Source organism: Centropristis striata, chromosome 18, assembly GCF_030273125.1.
Source record: "Centropristis striata isolate RG_2023a ecotype Rhode Island chromosome 18, C.striata_1.0, whole genome shotgun sequence".
Classification (NCBI taxonomy): Eukaryota; Metazoa; Chordata; class Actinopteri; order Perciformes; family Serranidae; genus Centropristis; species Centropristis striata.
The window spans coordinates 17,762,379-17,778,749 of NC_081534.1; the positions used below are offsets into that span (position 1 = coordinate 17,762,379).

At 37.5% G+C, this 16,371-nt stretch overlaps 1 protein-coding gene across 1 annotated transcript in view; it reads left to right on the forward strand.

Annotated features, from left to right (window-relative positions):
• The window catches only part of otofa (otoferlin a), a 129,112-nt gene that overhangs the window by 17,173 nt on the left and 95,568 nt on the right, over positions 1 to 16,371 (forward strand). The window contains exon 3 of the mRNA XM_059355754.1: positions 16,038 to 16,126. Coding sequence (XP_059211737.1) covers positions 16,038 to 16,126 — 89 coding nt within the window. The remainder of the gene's footprint in view (positions 1 to 16,037; positions 16,127 to 16,371) is intronic.

The window sequence follows — 16,371 nt, forward strand, 5'->3', positions numbered from 1 at the left end:
GATCTGACACGAAAAAACAATTATAGGTTGTCCAATTGAATCCAATTCCTTTTTTTTTTTTTTTTTTTTAATCTCTCAAGCAATCTCTACTTCTTCAGTTTATTGGCAGATTAGCCTACAGCGATACATTACACTTTACTTAATGCAACATTTGAAAATTTAGCTTCAACTTTAATGGAAAGATAGCTAGTGACTTTCTTTCCCCTAACTTTTGACAAAGTGCCTTTGTTGCCTAAATGAAACTACACATGGGACTCAATAAATGAACCCTGGGATAGAGCATAAAAACATTTGGTTTGTACAACAACTTTCCACTAAACACGCCTTTAGAACTTTTACACATAATATAATGTAGAACTTCCTTGGGAACAAACATTGCCAGTGAGCTGACAAAATCCAATTTACAAAATAAATGAGTAGTATATAAAAGCAATGCTATGGGGACAGCTTTTCAGAAATCATTGTGTCAATATTGAGGCTCTTGCAGTTCTTCCTCACTGAAAGCCTCATTAGCTTGAACTCTATAGGGTGTTCTGCGGCTGACCAAAGAGAGTAGGAAGAGACCACAGTGAGGTCACTTCCACAAAACTTCCCCGACCGCCTTGGTAATCAGTTTTAGGAAGTTAGTGGGCTCAAGGAAGGCGTATCTGTTATATGAGAACATACCACCATCAGGGTGAGGTTTTTAAACTAATATTCATCATACCCAGTGGTACAGGATTCATATCCAGTGAGCCACTGGAGAGTAAAATACTCTTAAAACATAACTTCATGCATTAAGGTGATCCATCTCCGGAGATTATATTTCAACGGATGCTTTACTGACCACTTGACCACAAGGAAGAAGAAGAGGAGCAGCAGTTGCCTCTGGAATAGACCCAAGCTGCCATATTTGCCAGTACTAAAAATAGTTTATGAACTTCACCAGTTTTTCAGATTCAGGGCTGCTCCAGGGAGGTGCTTTCCCATCTCTCAGTACGCTGAATTAATGATGATCTGAGCAGAATGTTTTCTTTGCTTACTTAGAGTAGGAGGAAAGCTGAAAGCTGAAATTTGAGCAACCAAAATTAGCACAGTGGATTCTAAAGTTAGCATACTCACTGTATAGAATGTCGTTTAATTACTTTTTGTTTTTAGGCTGGTTTACACATTATTGTTGTGGATTTAGAATGACAAAACAGTGGAATTAATTGTGCTCATGCAATAATATATAACAAAAGTATCTTTTCTGCAAGGATTACTGTGTTTTTACTTTATGTGAGCCCCGAGGAGAAAAAAAAGTATATGTGCGCTCCCATTTGTCTTTTGCTGTTTCCGTGTTTGCCCATGTGCATCAGCTTGTCACTCCGCTGCCTTAATGAGTCACTCTCAGGAGTGACACAGTGCCAAACACTGGCACACAAATCACGAAGAGAAAGAAAAGTAATCTACTTAAAAGTTTCAAAATGATGATATATGATATAAAAACAAAATATGCACAGAAACAGAAAACTAGAATAACATAAATGAGCATGTTGATCAAGAGATTTCTTTCAAGTCAGTGTTTTGAGTTTCAAAGGAGCGTTTGAATTTCCCATTGGCACGTGTGGCATGTGTGTTGTCTTCTTGAAGATCGAAGTGGTGCATTCAATCCTGTTTACTATTAATTTGATATTAAATTTATTTTAGAACTTTTTGGGGGGCTCATGAAAGTTTTACATTTTTATGTTTAAAAATGTATTGTAGTATTTTTTAGGTATCATAAAGCAGCACTGTTTTAGCTTTTAGGTGAAGTTATTTGAAATTGAGCATGTTTAGCAGGCAAGAAAGGAGGAGAATCCCCCCAAAAGATGAGATGAACTCCACAAAGCTACAAATCTCTCTGTAAAAGTCAGATTTTTACACTAATCAGAAGACAGTCTTTTTTTTATAAATTCCTTTAATGACAGATGTTAGATTTTTCTGCATTTACTGCAGTCAGAGGCATTAATTTAAATCCAGTGACAGATGAGACTTCAGGCAGAAGTTTTGTTTTGAAACAAAATTTTGAACTGAGCCATGTTGGTTTTAAAAAGGCTGACTCTACAGAATGAAACAGATCACTTAGTCTTAGTGGAGGTCTGTGCTGAACCAAGCATTGCATTAAAAGAAATTTTGACTTTAGGATTTTTTTCAGCAGCGGGGGTAAATCGTTATTTGTCCTCTGGATGGTATGCACATGTACATTTCAATCAGTAATTTAGAAAGTATAAAATATGACACTCGACTTCAAGCTTTAGAACCAATGTTTCCCACAAGATTTTGTGAGGCTATGATGGGGGAACCCAAACAAAGTCTGGGGGCCCGGGAGCAAGCCCCAGAGAATATTTTTGCCCTAAAAGCCTAAATTTGATGGCCTCTCTTCATATGCCACTATTCCATTTTAATCATTGCATTTTAATGAGTAGTTGTTAAGGAGAACAAGGGTTCTTCTATGTTTTATTCAAGGCATCATATTTGGACATTCTTCTTGAAAATTCTGTAGTGGTCTCTGTTTATACATCCATGTGCTCTTATTTTGAATGCTACATGTGTTCACTTTTATTTTGAAGGTGGGTCTAACATAACTTTTAGTAAATACATGCACCAGGAAAATGTGTGGAGGCTAACTGGCCGCAGTGTGCTTTGTTCTCATCCAGTAACGTTAGCTAGCCATTTGCTCTAACAGGTAGTCTAACCCATATACCGTCTATGATGAAACCTCACTCAGAAACTGGAGTAATGCTAACAGAAAGCTCGCACTGTTACGGTTGTAATGACATCTCCATTCGCTTGTCCCTGCGGCGAGAGAGCGCTGTGGTCACTGCTACAGAATTAAAAAAATAAAACAATCCCCTATTCTGAAGTAGTGGCAGGCATAAAATAGCAGCTGTGGGCCGCTACTACTAAATAAATATAGCGGAAACCCTGTGGTTGTGCTAAATGAAAGGTCAGGGAATTACTCAAGTACTAAAGATCCAAAAGTTCAAGGCAATCCGACCAATAGTTGTTGTAAGTTTGCAGTCTGGACCAAAGAGTTTGACCAACTGACAGATCGTCATTGTCATTCCTCGAGCAATACCGCGTGCATGGCTGATATCTACCGCATTTAACCTCCCACCTTTGTCTGAGTGGATGCCTGTCTGGAGACATCCTGTTCAGAAACCAGCTGGGATGTAGGCAAATTGATTTTCTTGTGGTGCAGTTGTACAAATAGATGAGAGCAAGGGAGGTTTGGTCAGCATATACAGTAATAGCTTAATTCTCATAAGCAGCAGGTGAATCTATAGTTGTAAGCTTTTGTGGTTACTGTGGGCACTGCTGTGATACTGTGAACAGTATAGAGAAATGTTAAGAAGCTTTATGTCGGGGCAATTAAGTTCAAGCAATAACTGTTATCATCCTTGTTCACATATTTCTTATCCTCCACACTTTCAGGCTTTTTAATTAATGCATGCAATATATGCACCCCCAGCTTGGGCTATTGTATTGCTATTTGTAGATGAACAGAAGGTAGTTAAGTAAAAGAAAAAATCCATCTCAGCAGAAAACTTTTTAATTGAGGGGTGAGTGCTATCTCCCCACACAACACCTTCTATTTTCACGAAGTTGTGAAGTAGCCTACATGACGAATGTGTTGTTCTTTATCTCGGCACCATCTGGTCTTCCACAGCAGAAACTAGTGAGCTAATTGCTGTTTTATTCGAGTCCAGCTCGAAACGAAATGTCATTGAATTAACTGGATAGAAAACTCCCGGACCTGTCTGCAGTGCATCTCAATTTTAAGAGAGGAGGACGAGTTTGGAAGTTGAAAAAGCTGCACCCTGCTTTTATATACAAGTAAATCTCACTTTTTCTGTATAGAAGAATAGTAGTTTGTGGTAAAACAGTTCCACACAGCTACTGTTATTACTTGCATTACTTGCACAGTATCGATGCAGTAAAGATTAATAACATAGAAAACAGAACCAACAGCTAGGGCTTGTAGCTGCTACAATCAATGTTATAAAAATATATATACACTCTGTGAAGGAATGATGGAAAGATTTGGTCTGGATTAATGTCAGGATGTCATGACATTTTATATAAAATGTATTGTAAATGAGACTGAGATGAATTCAGAAACACTGAAGCATGGAGATAAACTGACACCGGAGAAACAGAGCGGGGATGGAAAGGAAAACAGGGACGGACAGTCCAATTTGAAAAAGTAAATTGAGACTGAGTTGGGGTGGTGGAGGTGGTGGGCATGCAGCGGACAAGACAAGAATTGGACAAGATTGAGTTTCTCAGGAGAACCAGCTTATCAGAGATGCTGTTTCATCTGGACTGTCAAACACATATTCACACCTAGTGATGGATGTATCCTTCACTCTAGTAAAAGTTGCAATAGTACCAAATGAAATGATAAATTCTGCTCTTTTGCCATTCTATATCTACAACACTGCCCCATTAAAATCACACGGTCATTAACTTTGTTGCCAAGTATGCCAAATTTAGATTCTGCTGTGCTAATTTTGGTTGCTCAAATTTCAGCTTTCTTCCAACTCTAAGCGGGTGAATAAAATATTCTGCTCAGATCATCATTAATTCAGTATACTCAGAGATGGGAAAGCACCTCCCTGGAGCAGCCCTGAATCTGAAACACTGGTGAAGTTCATAAACTATTTTTAGCACCAGCAATATTGGAGGTTGTGTCTCGTCCAGGGGCAACTGATACTTGCTTTCTCTCATTTTATTAAACAGTTGACCACAAGTATTACCTGGACCTCGGCCACCCTAATGCATGAGGTTGTGTTGTAATAGTCTTTGGGTCCATGTGCTTACTTTAACTACTACCTAGGGATGAGCGTTTGGAAGAAACCTGCCAACTCGAGCATCTATAACGTTAACGATCGCTATGATTTTATATATACTCCAATATGTATTAAAACATGCATACATGGAGAAAAGCCTGTTTTGATAATGTACGTTTTTTATTTTGAAAGGACGAAAAGAGACTTCCTGTCATTCGTAAAACTAAAGTGAGGTGATACTGTAAAGATAACGTCAAGGAGTACAATATTTTATGTTTTAGCCCCCGAAGAGGCATGAGGTTAGTTTTCACAGTAATCTTAATATTTAAATGTGTTTTGTGTTTAAATAAGTTTTGGATAAAATTAAACCTAGTAATTCATGCTAGCAAGGTTTGATACAGTAAGCTAGTTTTGCTCAAATTAATCCTCTTGTATTTCTGTGTGTTTTATAATTGTTATTACAACTTTCAGTTTGAAAACTGTGACTTTATCCAACTTAATTCTCAACTCATTGACTTATTGATGTGAGTACTGATAAGCAGTCATAGATAAAATGAAAACTGATAAATACCCAAATCGGTATTCCTTGTGATCGACCAAATTCTTAACGACCATTCATCGATCATCGATTAATTATTACCATCCAGTCAGTACAGTACTCTTGGGTAGTTTAAGCTATAATGATGCATTTGTTTTTTATACATTGATCATATGTTTTGTTTGTAACATTTGAATCTGAAAACATGTGAGTAGCTGTCAAATCAATGCAGTGGGTCCCTATTAACATCAAAGATTTTGTATTTGAATGCATCACTTTAGATTACTGTGTTATACTAAATCAATTTGGATTTCTATATAATTAAAAAGAATGGCTGAATGGCTTTTATTCAATTTAATGAAATAATTATTTTTAATATTATATATAATATTATTTTATTATTATTATTATTATTATTTATCTATTTTGTGTGTTCAATGTTTAATTTGTGTTTTAATTTCATAAGACACTGTCGAAAATAGGCAAGTAAAATAAACATATATTTAATTGTTTATTTTTGTACAAAAATCAATAAAAAAATTAAGTTATAAAAAAGGGGGAAATAATTATAATAACTTAGATTTATATAGCGCCTTTCCAAAAACCCAATGGAATGGCTGAACCTAAGGATATAAAAACGTTTCCTCCTATCTATGAATATTCTGTTATATTAGTGCAGATGTAAAAAGGAACAAGTAGGAAACCCCTGTTTCTTATTACAGATTTGGAGGTGGGGGATAATTGAACTCAGGGCATTAAAAACGCTAAAGCATGACTATTCAGGAAATTTATATCGCCAAAATGAGAGACTCAATGCTTTCACAAGGACAATACTGCTGTGTGATTTAAAATTTGATAAAAAAAGGAAGAAAAAATCATTTGAAGAAGCAGGGTAAAGAAAAGTGAGCGTATATAGGCGAGTGATGCTACAGCATTTAATAATTTACTATTGCAGGGATGGACTTTCTAATGTACCATACATTACAGTAAATTCGGAAAAAAGGCTTTTCTCACCATCTTTAATATTATAGAATATATGGAGCCAGCTGGTAAAGCCAGCTGTAATGAGAATCTGGCTCATATCGCTTCTTTCAGCGGTCTACCCTTATCTCTTTTATCCTTTAAGAATACATCTAAGCCCGCACAAGCAAAGTGTAGAAACCTTCATCATCATAAGATCACAACAAGCCTGTAAACTCAACACAAAAGACTACACACTGCATACAGAATGCTCTTACTGTAAATAATACCATATATCTCCCAAACCTCTCTGTGTGTGAATATGAAATATAGAACATATTCTTCATAATTAATCATAGAGGTGTTTTCATCCTCTGTGTCCATGGCAACAGTCATGAGCTATCAAAGGATGGCGAGCAAGGGGGAAACTGAGGACGGCCCGGTCATCTCTCTGCTCGCCACAATGCTCCGGCGTAGGATCACGGCAGTAATAGCAGCTCTTCAGCTGAGCATTTAGCCCCCCTGATTGGCCGCTGTGGCCTCGAGGCTTCCGGTTATTTAGATCATACCTGTCACTTTTAATGAGTGGCCTCACTTTGCCAATTAGGCCGTGCATCATACAGTACGGAGGGTAAGAGGGGGAGCTGGGAATAGCAGTGAGTGTACTTCAGACAGGCTCGATAAATAGAAAGGGGGTTCTAAAATAAGACTAGTGTTGGTGGGTTTTGTTTATATCAGTGCAGTGGTGATTATTGTTTAGATTACTGCTACACACTTCTATATCCACATAATCTGTGATACATTTTGACAAAGTGAGTCAGACTGAGTGTTGGAGTAGGCGCATTGCAGCAGTTTTACGTCAGTCTCTGGTAGAGGCTCAGTGACTGCTTGACAGCTTCAAGTCTGATGTGTGCAGAGCTACAAACTGTAGAAAACAGAACAAGAACACAGTGTTACTTTACGTTGTGTTGTTTATTTAAGATGATGTTTTGACTTCCTATTAAACTGCTCAGATTTAGGTCGAATGTTTTTTTTTCCCCACACTACTTTATCTTTTTGCCTCCAAAAGATGCAGTTGGATTGAAATTCCCCTTGTGAGAGCCAAGTTATATTTATAGAAGTACAAGATAATAAATAAGAACAATTTCAGTGTGCTGAATCTAAATTTGTTAAAGTCAGATAAACATAATTAGATGTAATTCATGTTTATGTAAGAATAATATTTGGAAAAATATGTTATTTTTTGTACCTTTTGTTATGAGCAGTAAGGCAGGTTACTGTGACTTTAAGAGAATACGTTTTTAGTTGAGGCTCACTGAAGGATCTTGTAAGAACAGAACAGTAGGATAATAAAATTTAACAAGTGTAAATCCAAGGTATTCTGGGCTTCAACCACTACACCCCTGGTATAGTTTTCTGCCAAGGTGTGGCTGAAAGCCCAGGGAAGGTGGACAAAAGCAGTCCAAAAGTTCTATTATAGACTGATTAAAAATATATATATTTTACTACCATTATCCTCAGTCACCATCCTTGCACTTAACTGCAGTCAAGCTGCAACTTTCCTTCGCTACTGCTTGTATGTATTTTACCATTCAAACAAGAATTTTAACAATCAGTATTTCTACCTAAAGGGCTACAAGGTGGTGCCTCACAGCAAGAGGGTCGCCGGTTCGACTCCGGCCTGCGGCTCTTCTGTGTGGAGTTTGCATGTTCTCCCCGTGTCAGCGTGGGTTCTCTCTTCTCTCCAAGTACCCCGGCTTCCTCCCACAGTCCAAAAACATGCATTTAGGATTAACTGGTGACTCTAAATTGCCTGTAGGTGTGAGTGTGTCTGTCTCTCTGTGTCAGCCCTGTGATAGTCTGGTGACCTGTCCAGGGTGTCCCCTCGCGACAAGAGTGCAGATAAACTGTTAAGGGTAATGAATGAATGAATGAATGAATGAATTTCTACCTAAATGTGAGGTCAATCTCATAACCTCTCTCAAATTATCCGGACACTGGAAAGCCTCGTGGTTTCATCAAGGTTAAATTCAATTGAACCTTTGAGCAGGTCAATTCATGACCAGAAGTGAATGTGTCTCACCCTGCTCCCCAGAGAAATAAACAGAGAGTGAATTTCAGTCTAAATGTACTGGTGAAGATCAAACTTTCATGAAAAAGTATATCTGTTTTATTCCAGTGGATTAAATTGGATAGATACTTTAAGGTTGATTTTATAGTCATTTAAGTCAGTTGTTTAAATTCTGAAGCTTGCGGGCGAGTTTTGACAAGTCTGAGAACATCACAGGGATCTCTTGGTTTAAGATTAGAAACTACCAATTTTTTAACAGTGAGTCTTTGTTACAAACTCAGGGTGTGAAGTTTGACAGACCTAAGCCTTTTCTAGGCAGGAAGGATGGGAGATACTGTTAAATTATATTACAGGAAGTAGTATCTGAAGCTTTTGAAACTCGGCCCTCACAAGATGGTAAAATAAGGATATCTTGGCCTTTGGTGTATTATTTCTTTCAAACTTTCAAATTTCCAACTGCAACCTTTTATGAAAGTGCAATTCTACATTGTTGGGAATGCCCCTTTGAATAGCTTATGAGAGTATCACTGCTTAAAAGTTAATTGGTTTACTTTTGTTGTTGCATCAAGGATTGTGAGTTGAGAGACAGTTTATATACATACAAAATTGGCATTTTGTAAGATTTAAGATGTTTGAGAAGATAATGTTTAAATGCAGGTCTTAAGAGTGTTGTTTCTATTCCAGTAGGGAAGGGAATAATTAGTCAATGATCGAGTAATGGTTGTTAAGAATTTGGTAGATCACATGGAATTTTTAATCTATCTGTGTATTTTTTATTTTATCTCTCACTGTATATCAGTACTCACTGAACTGAAACACATCAAGCATTCAGTTCTCTGGCTGTACGCCAATAAGCCAATGAGCTGAGAATTAAGTTGGATAAAGCTACAGTTTGCAAACTGAAAGTTGCAATAACAATTATAAAACACAGAGAAATACAAGAGTATTAATTTGAGCAAAACTAGCTTACTGTATCAAACATTGCTAGCATGAATTACTACTTTAATTTTATTTTTTCTTTATTGTTTCTTCCAAACATCCATTCCTAGTTTCCATTATGAATAAGAACACATTTGTCTCATAAACATGTATTGTAAGACACAAGAAATTAAATCACCCAGATAGAGAAGGATGTCCAAAGACTTTGGCATTATTGGTCAACTGTACAAACTATTTACTTTGTCACATTTTTATCATTTTGATATAACATGCTCCATCAGCTTTATACACTTTCATCTGTAGCCTAAAGGTTATACAACACTGTGCAACCATCTCTGAAATCTTTATTGATCCACCTAAAAAAAAGTTGTTATCATTTATTACTAGCAGCCTTATAGCCCATTAAGGAATGTCCTTGTCCATCCAAGTTTGTCAGGCGACTGGCGGTATAGCTACCCCATAAAGGTTTTTATTGGGGAAACCATGGCAATGCTGAATAAACATAATGATGATGTCTGTAAATCTCATCTGCTGTGTTACATTCAAGTGCCTGCATCCATTCAGGAGGATATATAGCACAGCAGTGTTGCTCAGGGACAGCAGAGTAACATTAAACATTGGGCTAAATGGAGCTCAGTAAAGAAAACTTGGGGTGTGTATGAGTCTCTAGTGATGCTGAAAAAATAATCATCTCTTTCTTCTGAATAACAAAGGACTATGACCTTTTTAGATCTTTATATCTGGCTTTTGATGCCCTTTTTTCAGAAAGTAAGAAATAAGTTTATTGAAGAACTGCTTAGCTTGACAAATGTGAATATTTTGCAGCTTAATGTTGCATAGCACTATCTGAAATTACTTTCTTCTGAGAAAAATTGCACCTTTTTGAAAATGCAGGAGTCAATATTGCAAGGCTGTTGTGTTTTGATTTTTCTAACCCTGTAGCCAAATTCCATTCGATTGTTTAAAACTTATGCTCAGCTGAAGCGCGCTTAAACCTTCCATTTTCTCACCTTAATGGATTCTCTTCTCTCAGTGTATTTGTCTGCTCTGTGTGGGTATTTAAACCACTGTAAGCACTTTTGTCCGTCATGGTGGCTGTGAAGACATTAGGCAACATAAACGGCTTACTCCTTCATGTTCCTGCATGTGTGTTACTCAGAAGATAAGTAGTCTTGGACAGCAGACAATGAAAAACAAGCAAATCGCTGAGACACAAGTAATCTAGTTGACATGGTTGTGAGCGTTTGCACATCTGTGTTTGTTTGTGTAGAAAAATGGAAATGTATAATGCCGTGAGAGCTCATCGCACTGCAAACAAAAACAAAAACAAATAAGCAAATGGGAAAAAATCCTTACCTATTCGACGACACATACACAGGATCTGCCAAAACATCTTCACTTATTTGATGATACCCTAAATATACTCAATTTCACATGCACAACATTTAGAAAAGGCTCTTCAAGAAGCTCACAACTGAAAGATAGAGACATTAAGCTTAGCTTAGCTTAGCTGCAACTGCTCACTTCTTCTATTGAGCTGCAGGTCATAAAAACATACACACAAGTATCGACACCGTAGGTTTCAAAATAGGAACTAAGAAAGGGAACGTCTGGTTTACGCAGACATAAGGTGTCTAGCTTTGAAATGAAATATCACTAGGTGTCCAGTATCGGTTGGCTGTTGCGTCACCACCCAAAATTGACCAATTTTGACAAGCCCAACCTATTGTCGGGGTGAGTCTCACACCCAGAAGAAAGCGAGAAAAAAAAAGAGGAACTTTTTGGTACCCTGTCTTATGCTCCTGGCGTAAACACTGCAGAGTCCTTCACTGCTCATTGCATTTGGCTATTATTCTTTCAATAAATGGTAAACTTTATTCAGTTGTTTTGAGTCTTTTGTAAAAATCAAGTATAGAACAAAAGAACAGGGGCAGAGTGCGGGAGGTTTTAAGAGCCCCGGCTCTAACAGAACATAACAGAAACTGTTTCCAGGGGACACTGAAAAGCAATGCACATGGCTGGGAACTGCAGCCATGGATGTGTAAAGAGAACTAGATACAATGTTGGAGGCGGGGCTCTGCTGATTCCGTAGGAAAGTTGCTCAGAGGTGCATGATGACAAAAAAGTGTAGTTTTTCCATGCATAAAAAATACCCGGATCTTCCACTGCTCTTCTGCATCTAAAGGACCCACAAAAAAGACTTGCGCACTAAAGACTTCCGCCGGCCAAGCCAGCTACTTCCGTTTTAGTGCGCTGCTAACTTGAATGTGAATAAAACGATTTAATCTTATAGCTCTTCTAGAATTTCCAAATGTCAGAAAACCCAATAAATCAAATTCTGACAGCCTTTTTATAGGGGTAAAAAAAATTACTTGTTGATTTACAGATGTTTCTTTACTAAAGTTATGTCTTTGGGAGAAGATTTTCTCATAAATTGTAATTTAACCGTTTCGCCTCTATGTCAAATGGGTATCAATGCCCGTCGCTCTTACTGGGGGATTTTCACACGTTGTTGAGGATGGGGACCTCGGTGACATATCTTTAAACACAATTGTTCCAAATGTAGACTAAATGTACAATCAATCCTAACATCACACAATAAAACCTAGTGTAGTAAAACAGCTCTCTCAGTTTATAAGAAATGTTACCCTTGCTCTTCATTCAGAGAACCAAAGTTATTCACATAACCTAAAAAAGTCTGCTCGCTATGTAAGCTATTGAATCTTGTGACGCAGCGATTCAAAAGGGCTTTTTGTCCACAGTGCTTGTTGCCGTCTCTGCATTATGAAGTTATTGAAGACCAGCCTTTCTGTCAGTGTTGTAAAATGTCTGACAATGCAAGCTTTTGAGCTTCTTTTAATGTTGTAATGCAACAATTCTATTATAATATCTGAATTTTGTGATCACAATGGCAGATATCAGACTTGAATTAATGTCCCATCCATGTGCATTTCTGCTGTTGTGAGCTTTCCAAATGCTGCAGAGATGTGTCGTCAAATTGATTGTTTTCATTTGTTGCCTCATTGGTGAAGATGTTCCTCCTTTTGCTTGTGTTGTATCTGGATTAGTCTTCTTAGTTTGCAGTTTGAGTTGAGCTCTCAGGGCCACCGTACAAATGCATTTCCTGCAACAACACATACATGTGTCTGTATTGTCTGTGCAGTCACAGATGACTGGCTTTCTTGCCTTTCTCTGGGGAAATTAATGTGGCTGCCCAGAGTCCCCGGTGTCGGATAAAGTAAACATAATCAGGTTTGCTGTGGTGTGTATATAGTATTTTAGCTATAGTGTGTGTTATGCTGCGGTATGTGTATATTAGGCGTCATTTCCTCCATTAGCAGTGTGCGCTGTCATCCATGCGACATTAACACCATGCTGGGGCCTCTCTCGGCACACTGGAAGAGATTTAGCTGTTAATGAGATGTGGCACGCCTGTGTTAGCCATAATCGCAGCCAACCACCATCACTCCGAGGCTGAATGTTGCCAGTGAAAATCCAACTAAGAAACAGGCAGCAGCAATGGTCATGCCTGGCTGGAGTCTGGGAAAAGAGATGACAGACTGCAGGCCCTCAGGGCAGGAAGCTCATAGTGATGGTTTAATGCAGTGCACACACACACAAACACACACGTCGGCAGATCCTTGAAGGCAGGTCTAACAGGAGCAGGTGGGAACCCCAGGATTCAGTAATGGGACAATGCTGATGGATCGCTTGTCTGACAGCCTGCAGTGTTTTCCTGAATGAGAGGCCAACATCAGCAGGGGGTGAATGAGTTTTAAATCACCTGTGTACTCATACAGCCTCTTTCCCCAGATATTATAGTACGGAGGAGAGGGCTCAGAGGTGATTTACTGAATATGAATCAACGCATTCATTTATCTCGTCTCTAACCTTTTGAAGGAATTTTTTTCACGTTCTTTACTTAATCTTGCTTCCTTGTCATCGTTAAGCAGCACAGGGGAGCTGAGTAATACATCACTACTTTCTGGCATATTTTACTGCTACGCCTGTTAATGCCTGTAATGAGACTTGTTTATAGGAATTGCTCGATGCTTTTAGCACGTCCATCGTAATGTGCTTTTCTCATAGGTGTTAGCTATGAGATGTTTGTGTCACTGTAAATGATATTCCAAAGGAAGTCCTTTTATAGCATCTATCTTAATTAAACTGATTTATGGTGAATTTTGTAGGTCAGCAAGTAGCAACAAACCTGAGGAGAGTTCTGGATATATTTCCCAACTGATATGAGCTTTGATTAAACATTAAAGCAACATTATTCAAGTTCAAGCTTATTTTCATTTTTTTAAAGCTGTTTAACATTTCCAGAAATAATTATATAATAATTAAATGTAAATTAATTAAATGTATAAATTAGTACACATACAGTTTAGGATTAAAGAAAAGAAAAACAATAAATAGAAAGACAACAGAAATGACTTCCAACAAAACAGTACAGTCGAGTATGATAATATTTCTACCGTACGTAAGTTAACATTTATATTTGATCATTTAATTATATATATATATATATATATATATATATATAAAACTTTAAAGCTGTGCAAAAAATGTAAGTTTCCTACAACTTTGAGTAACTTGGATACTTTAAGGTAATATTTTTTTTATTTTTTATTTAGTCCTCAAATGAGCATAAATGCTGTGTTTAAAGGTATTGTATCATAAAAATGCAGTTTATATCTACTGGTGATTGACAAGTTAATTTTTAAAATTATTAAAACATTAACAATTAAAATGATTAATTATTAGCTTGGGTTGGAGTTATACTACCGACCATTTTAACTCATTTATTCCATTTTAAAGCCTAAGATCCTCAAGTTGGATTGTATTGGTCGCTTAGAAATGTAAATTAAAAGACTTTGGACAGCTGGTGTGATGGTTCAGGCATCATCCAAATGCTGTTTATGACTCTTGATATTTTGTTTTTACTGCTTTTCTAATAACTATACATATACAAGTAGAGTAGTTCATGCCTGATAAAGTACTTTTCACAAATAATTTGTTTTTTATAACTTATTTCATGTGATATATAAAGACTATTTTCAGTCACTGATGTAGCAGCTGTAGTAATAGTATCACATAGACAAGTTACTGTACATAAGTGATAGTCTTTCTCTCTGACTGTACTGCTGGCAGTCTGCTGATAAACAGACTCTGTGTTCATGTAATTTGTAGACAACAGGCCCTTCAAGAGAGATGTACTGTGTGCTTACTGGTGTGAAATAACAATGAGTGTCTGTCTGATCAGCCTGACAGAACCAATTAGTAAAGACATCACTGAGGAGATTTGTGGTGAAAAGGATTTAAAACAGTTGTTTTTTTCTCTCCTTTTTTATACTTGAAAAGAGCCACCTGAAATCTCATTCAACTGTAATTTCAGAACTAATTAAAGTGAAAATGCCATAGGAGGGATAACCTTCAAAGCTGTTTATACACATCTCACAACTGGGACTTATTCTTGAGGATCTCCAAGACATTTATTACCATACAGTTTTGCTTGACTGCTGCTTTTTCCCGTTTACCTTATAGCAAAAAGTTAATGAATATTCCCAGTCGGTGCTATAGCACCTTGGGATGTTTATGGTGATAAATAAAACATGGTGATGTCTTATTCGCTCCAGGTTTGCCCCTCTGTAGCTGATAGGGATTCTTTAAAATTCAAGAACACTTCACGGGAACATATGGATGCTGACATGAGACTTCCTGTTCATCCATTCTGATGACTAAAAGCAAAGGGCTTTCAAAGTCTGAGGCTGTGTCCGAAACGGCTTACTACCAACACTTACTCATCATCATTATTTGTGTCATCATTGCTTAATGGTGTAAAGCAGCACATTGATAATTCCTGTCTAACTAAAATAGAAGGACTCTCTGTCCGTCTTTATGTCTGACTGTCCTTTGATTTTCTTGGCAACCTTTTATCCAGTCGACCCATAGACTGTATATAAATAATGGACGTAGTGACCGTGACGTTGGTTTGTGGCCCGTTGGAAGCATTGAGTTTAGCGTTACACTCGTCGCCATTTTGCGTCGCCATCTTGTTTCCGATACTGGGAGCAGACCATATTTGGACTGTGGAGGAGCGAGAGGGATCTGATGACACTGACTACACGCCTCTCTACACCTCAACCTGACTAATTCATGTTAGCATTAACTGGGATGTTCATTTGGCTAGCAAAAGACAAAAACAAAATGTTCGACTAAGAGACATTCAAAGGAGGATTTTTGTATCTAAACTCTCAAAAGCCAAAGAGCTAAAGTAAATAATGCCAACTGTGATTTGTTTTTTTACTTTTGCGCTGAAGTTGTGACTCTTGCATATCTTCTCAACCCTAAAACCAAGCTCTTCTTTTCTTTTCTTAACATTTATTCAGCAATGGTCTGGTAACATCAATGTATAGCTAAAGGTTAATTGAGGAAAATGGTTCAATTAAAAAAAGGTAAAGAATGATCATGCAGTAAACACATCAAAAAATAAAAAAAAATAAAATAAAAAAATAATAGTGCAAGTAGATTTCCAGCTCTCCACCTTTGTACACGGCCCTCTTCATTTTTTAAAAAAATTTGGTCTGCTTACATTTCTGCACACTGAAAGCAAACCAGACTGAATACAAAACAAGTCAAATGTATCAATTTCACTCTCATTCAGACTAACCAAACGGACTTGGGTTGTGAAAGCGACCTTATAAACCAACCATATTCCGTCTGTTTTTTCCAGATATTTCGATGGCCTATTGCTAGCAGGCTGGATGGAAACGAGATGCTGGAGATCCAAGTGTACAATTACAGCAAAGTCTTCTCCAACAGGTAAGTTTGTGTTCCCAGCTTGTCATTTAACCTCATTTATCACACCAAACTGCATTTTAGAGTAAACTGTTTGTGGCTTCAGTGCCCTTCCTGTCACAGCCTGTGACCAATTGAGACCGACACACAGTGCATGTTTCTCAGATGAAGGAGAATGAGTTTGTATTCCCTGAGAGCTTGTTCTAAATGGACTCAATTGTGTGTGTAACGGACTGCAAACAGCAGAGCTGGCCGTGAATGAGTTTCAC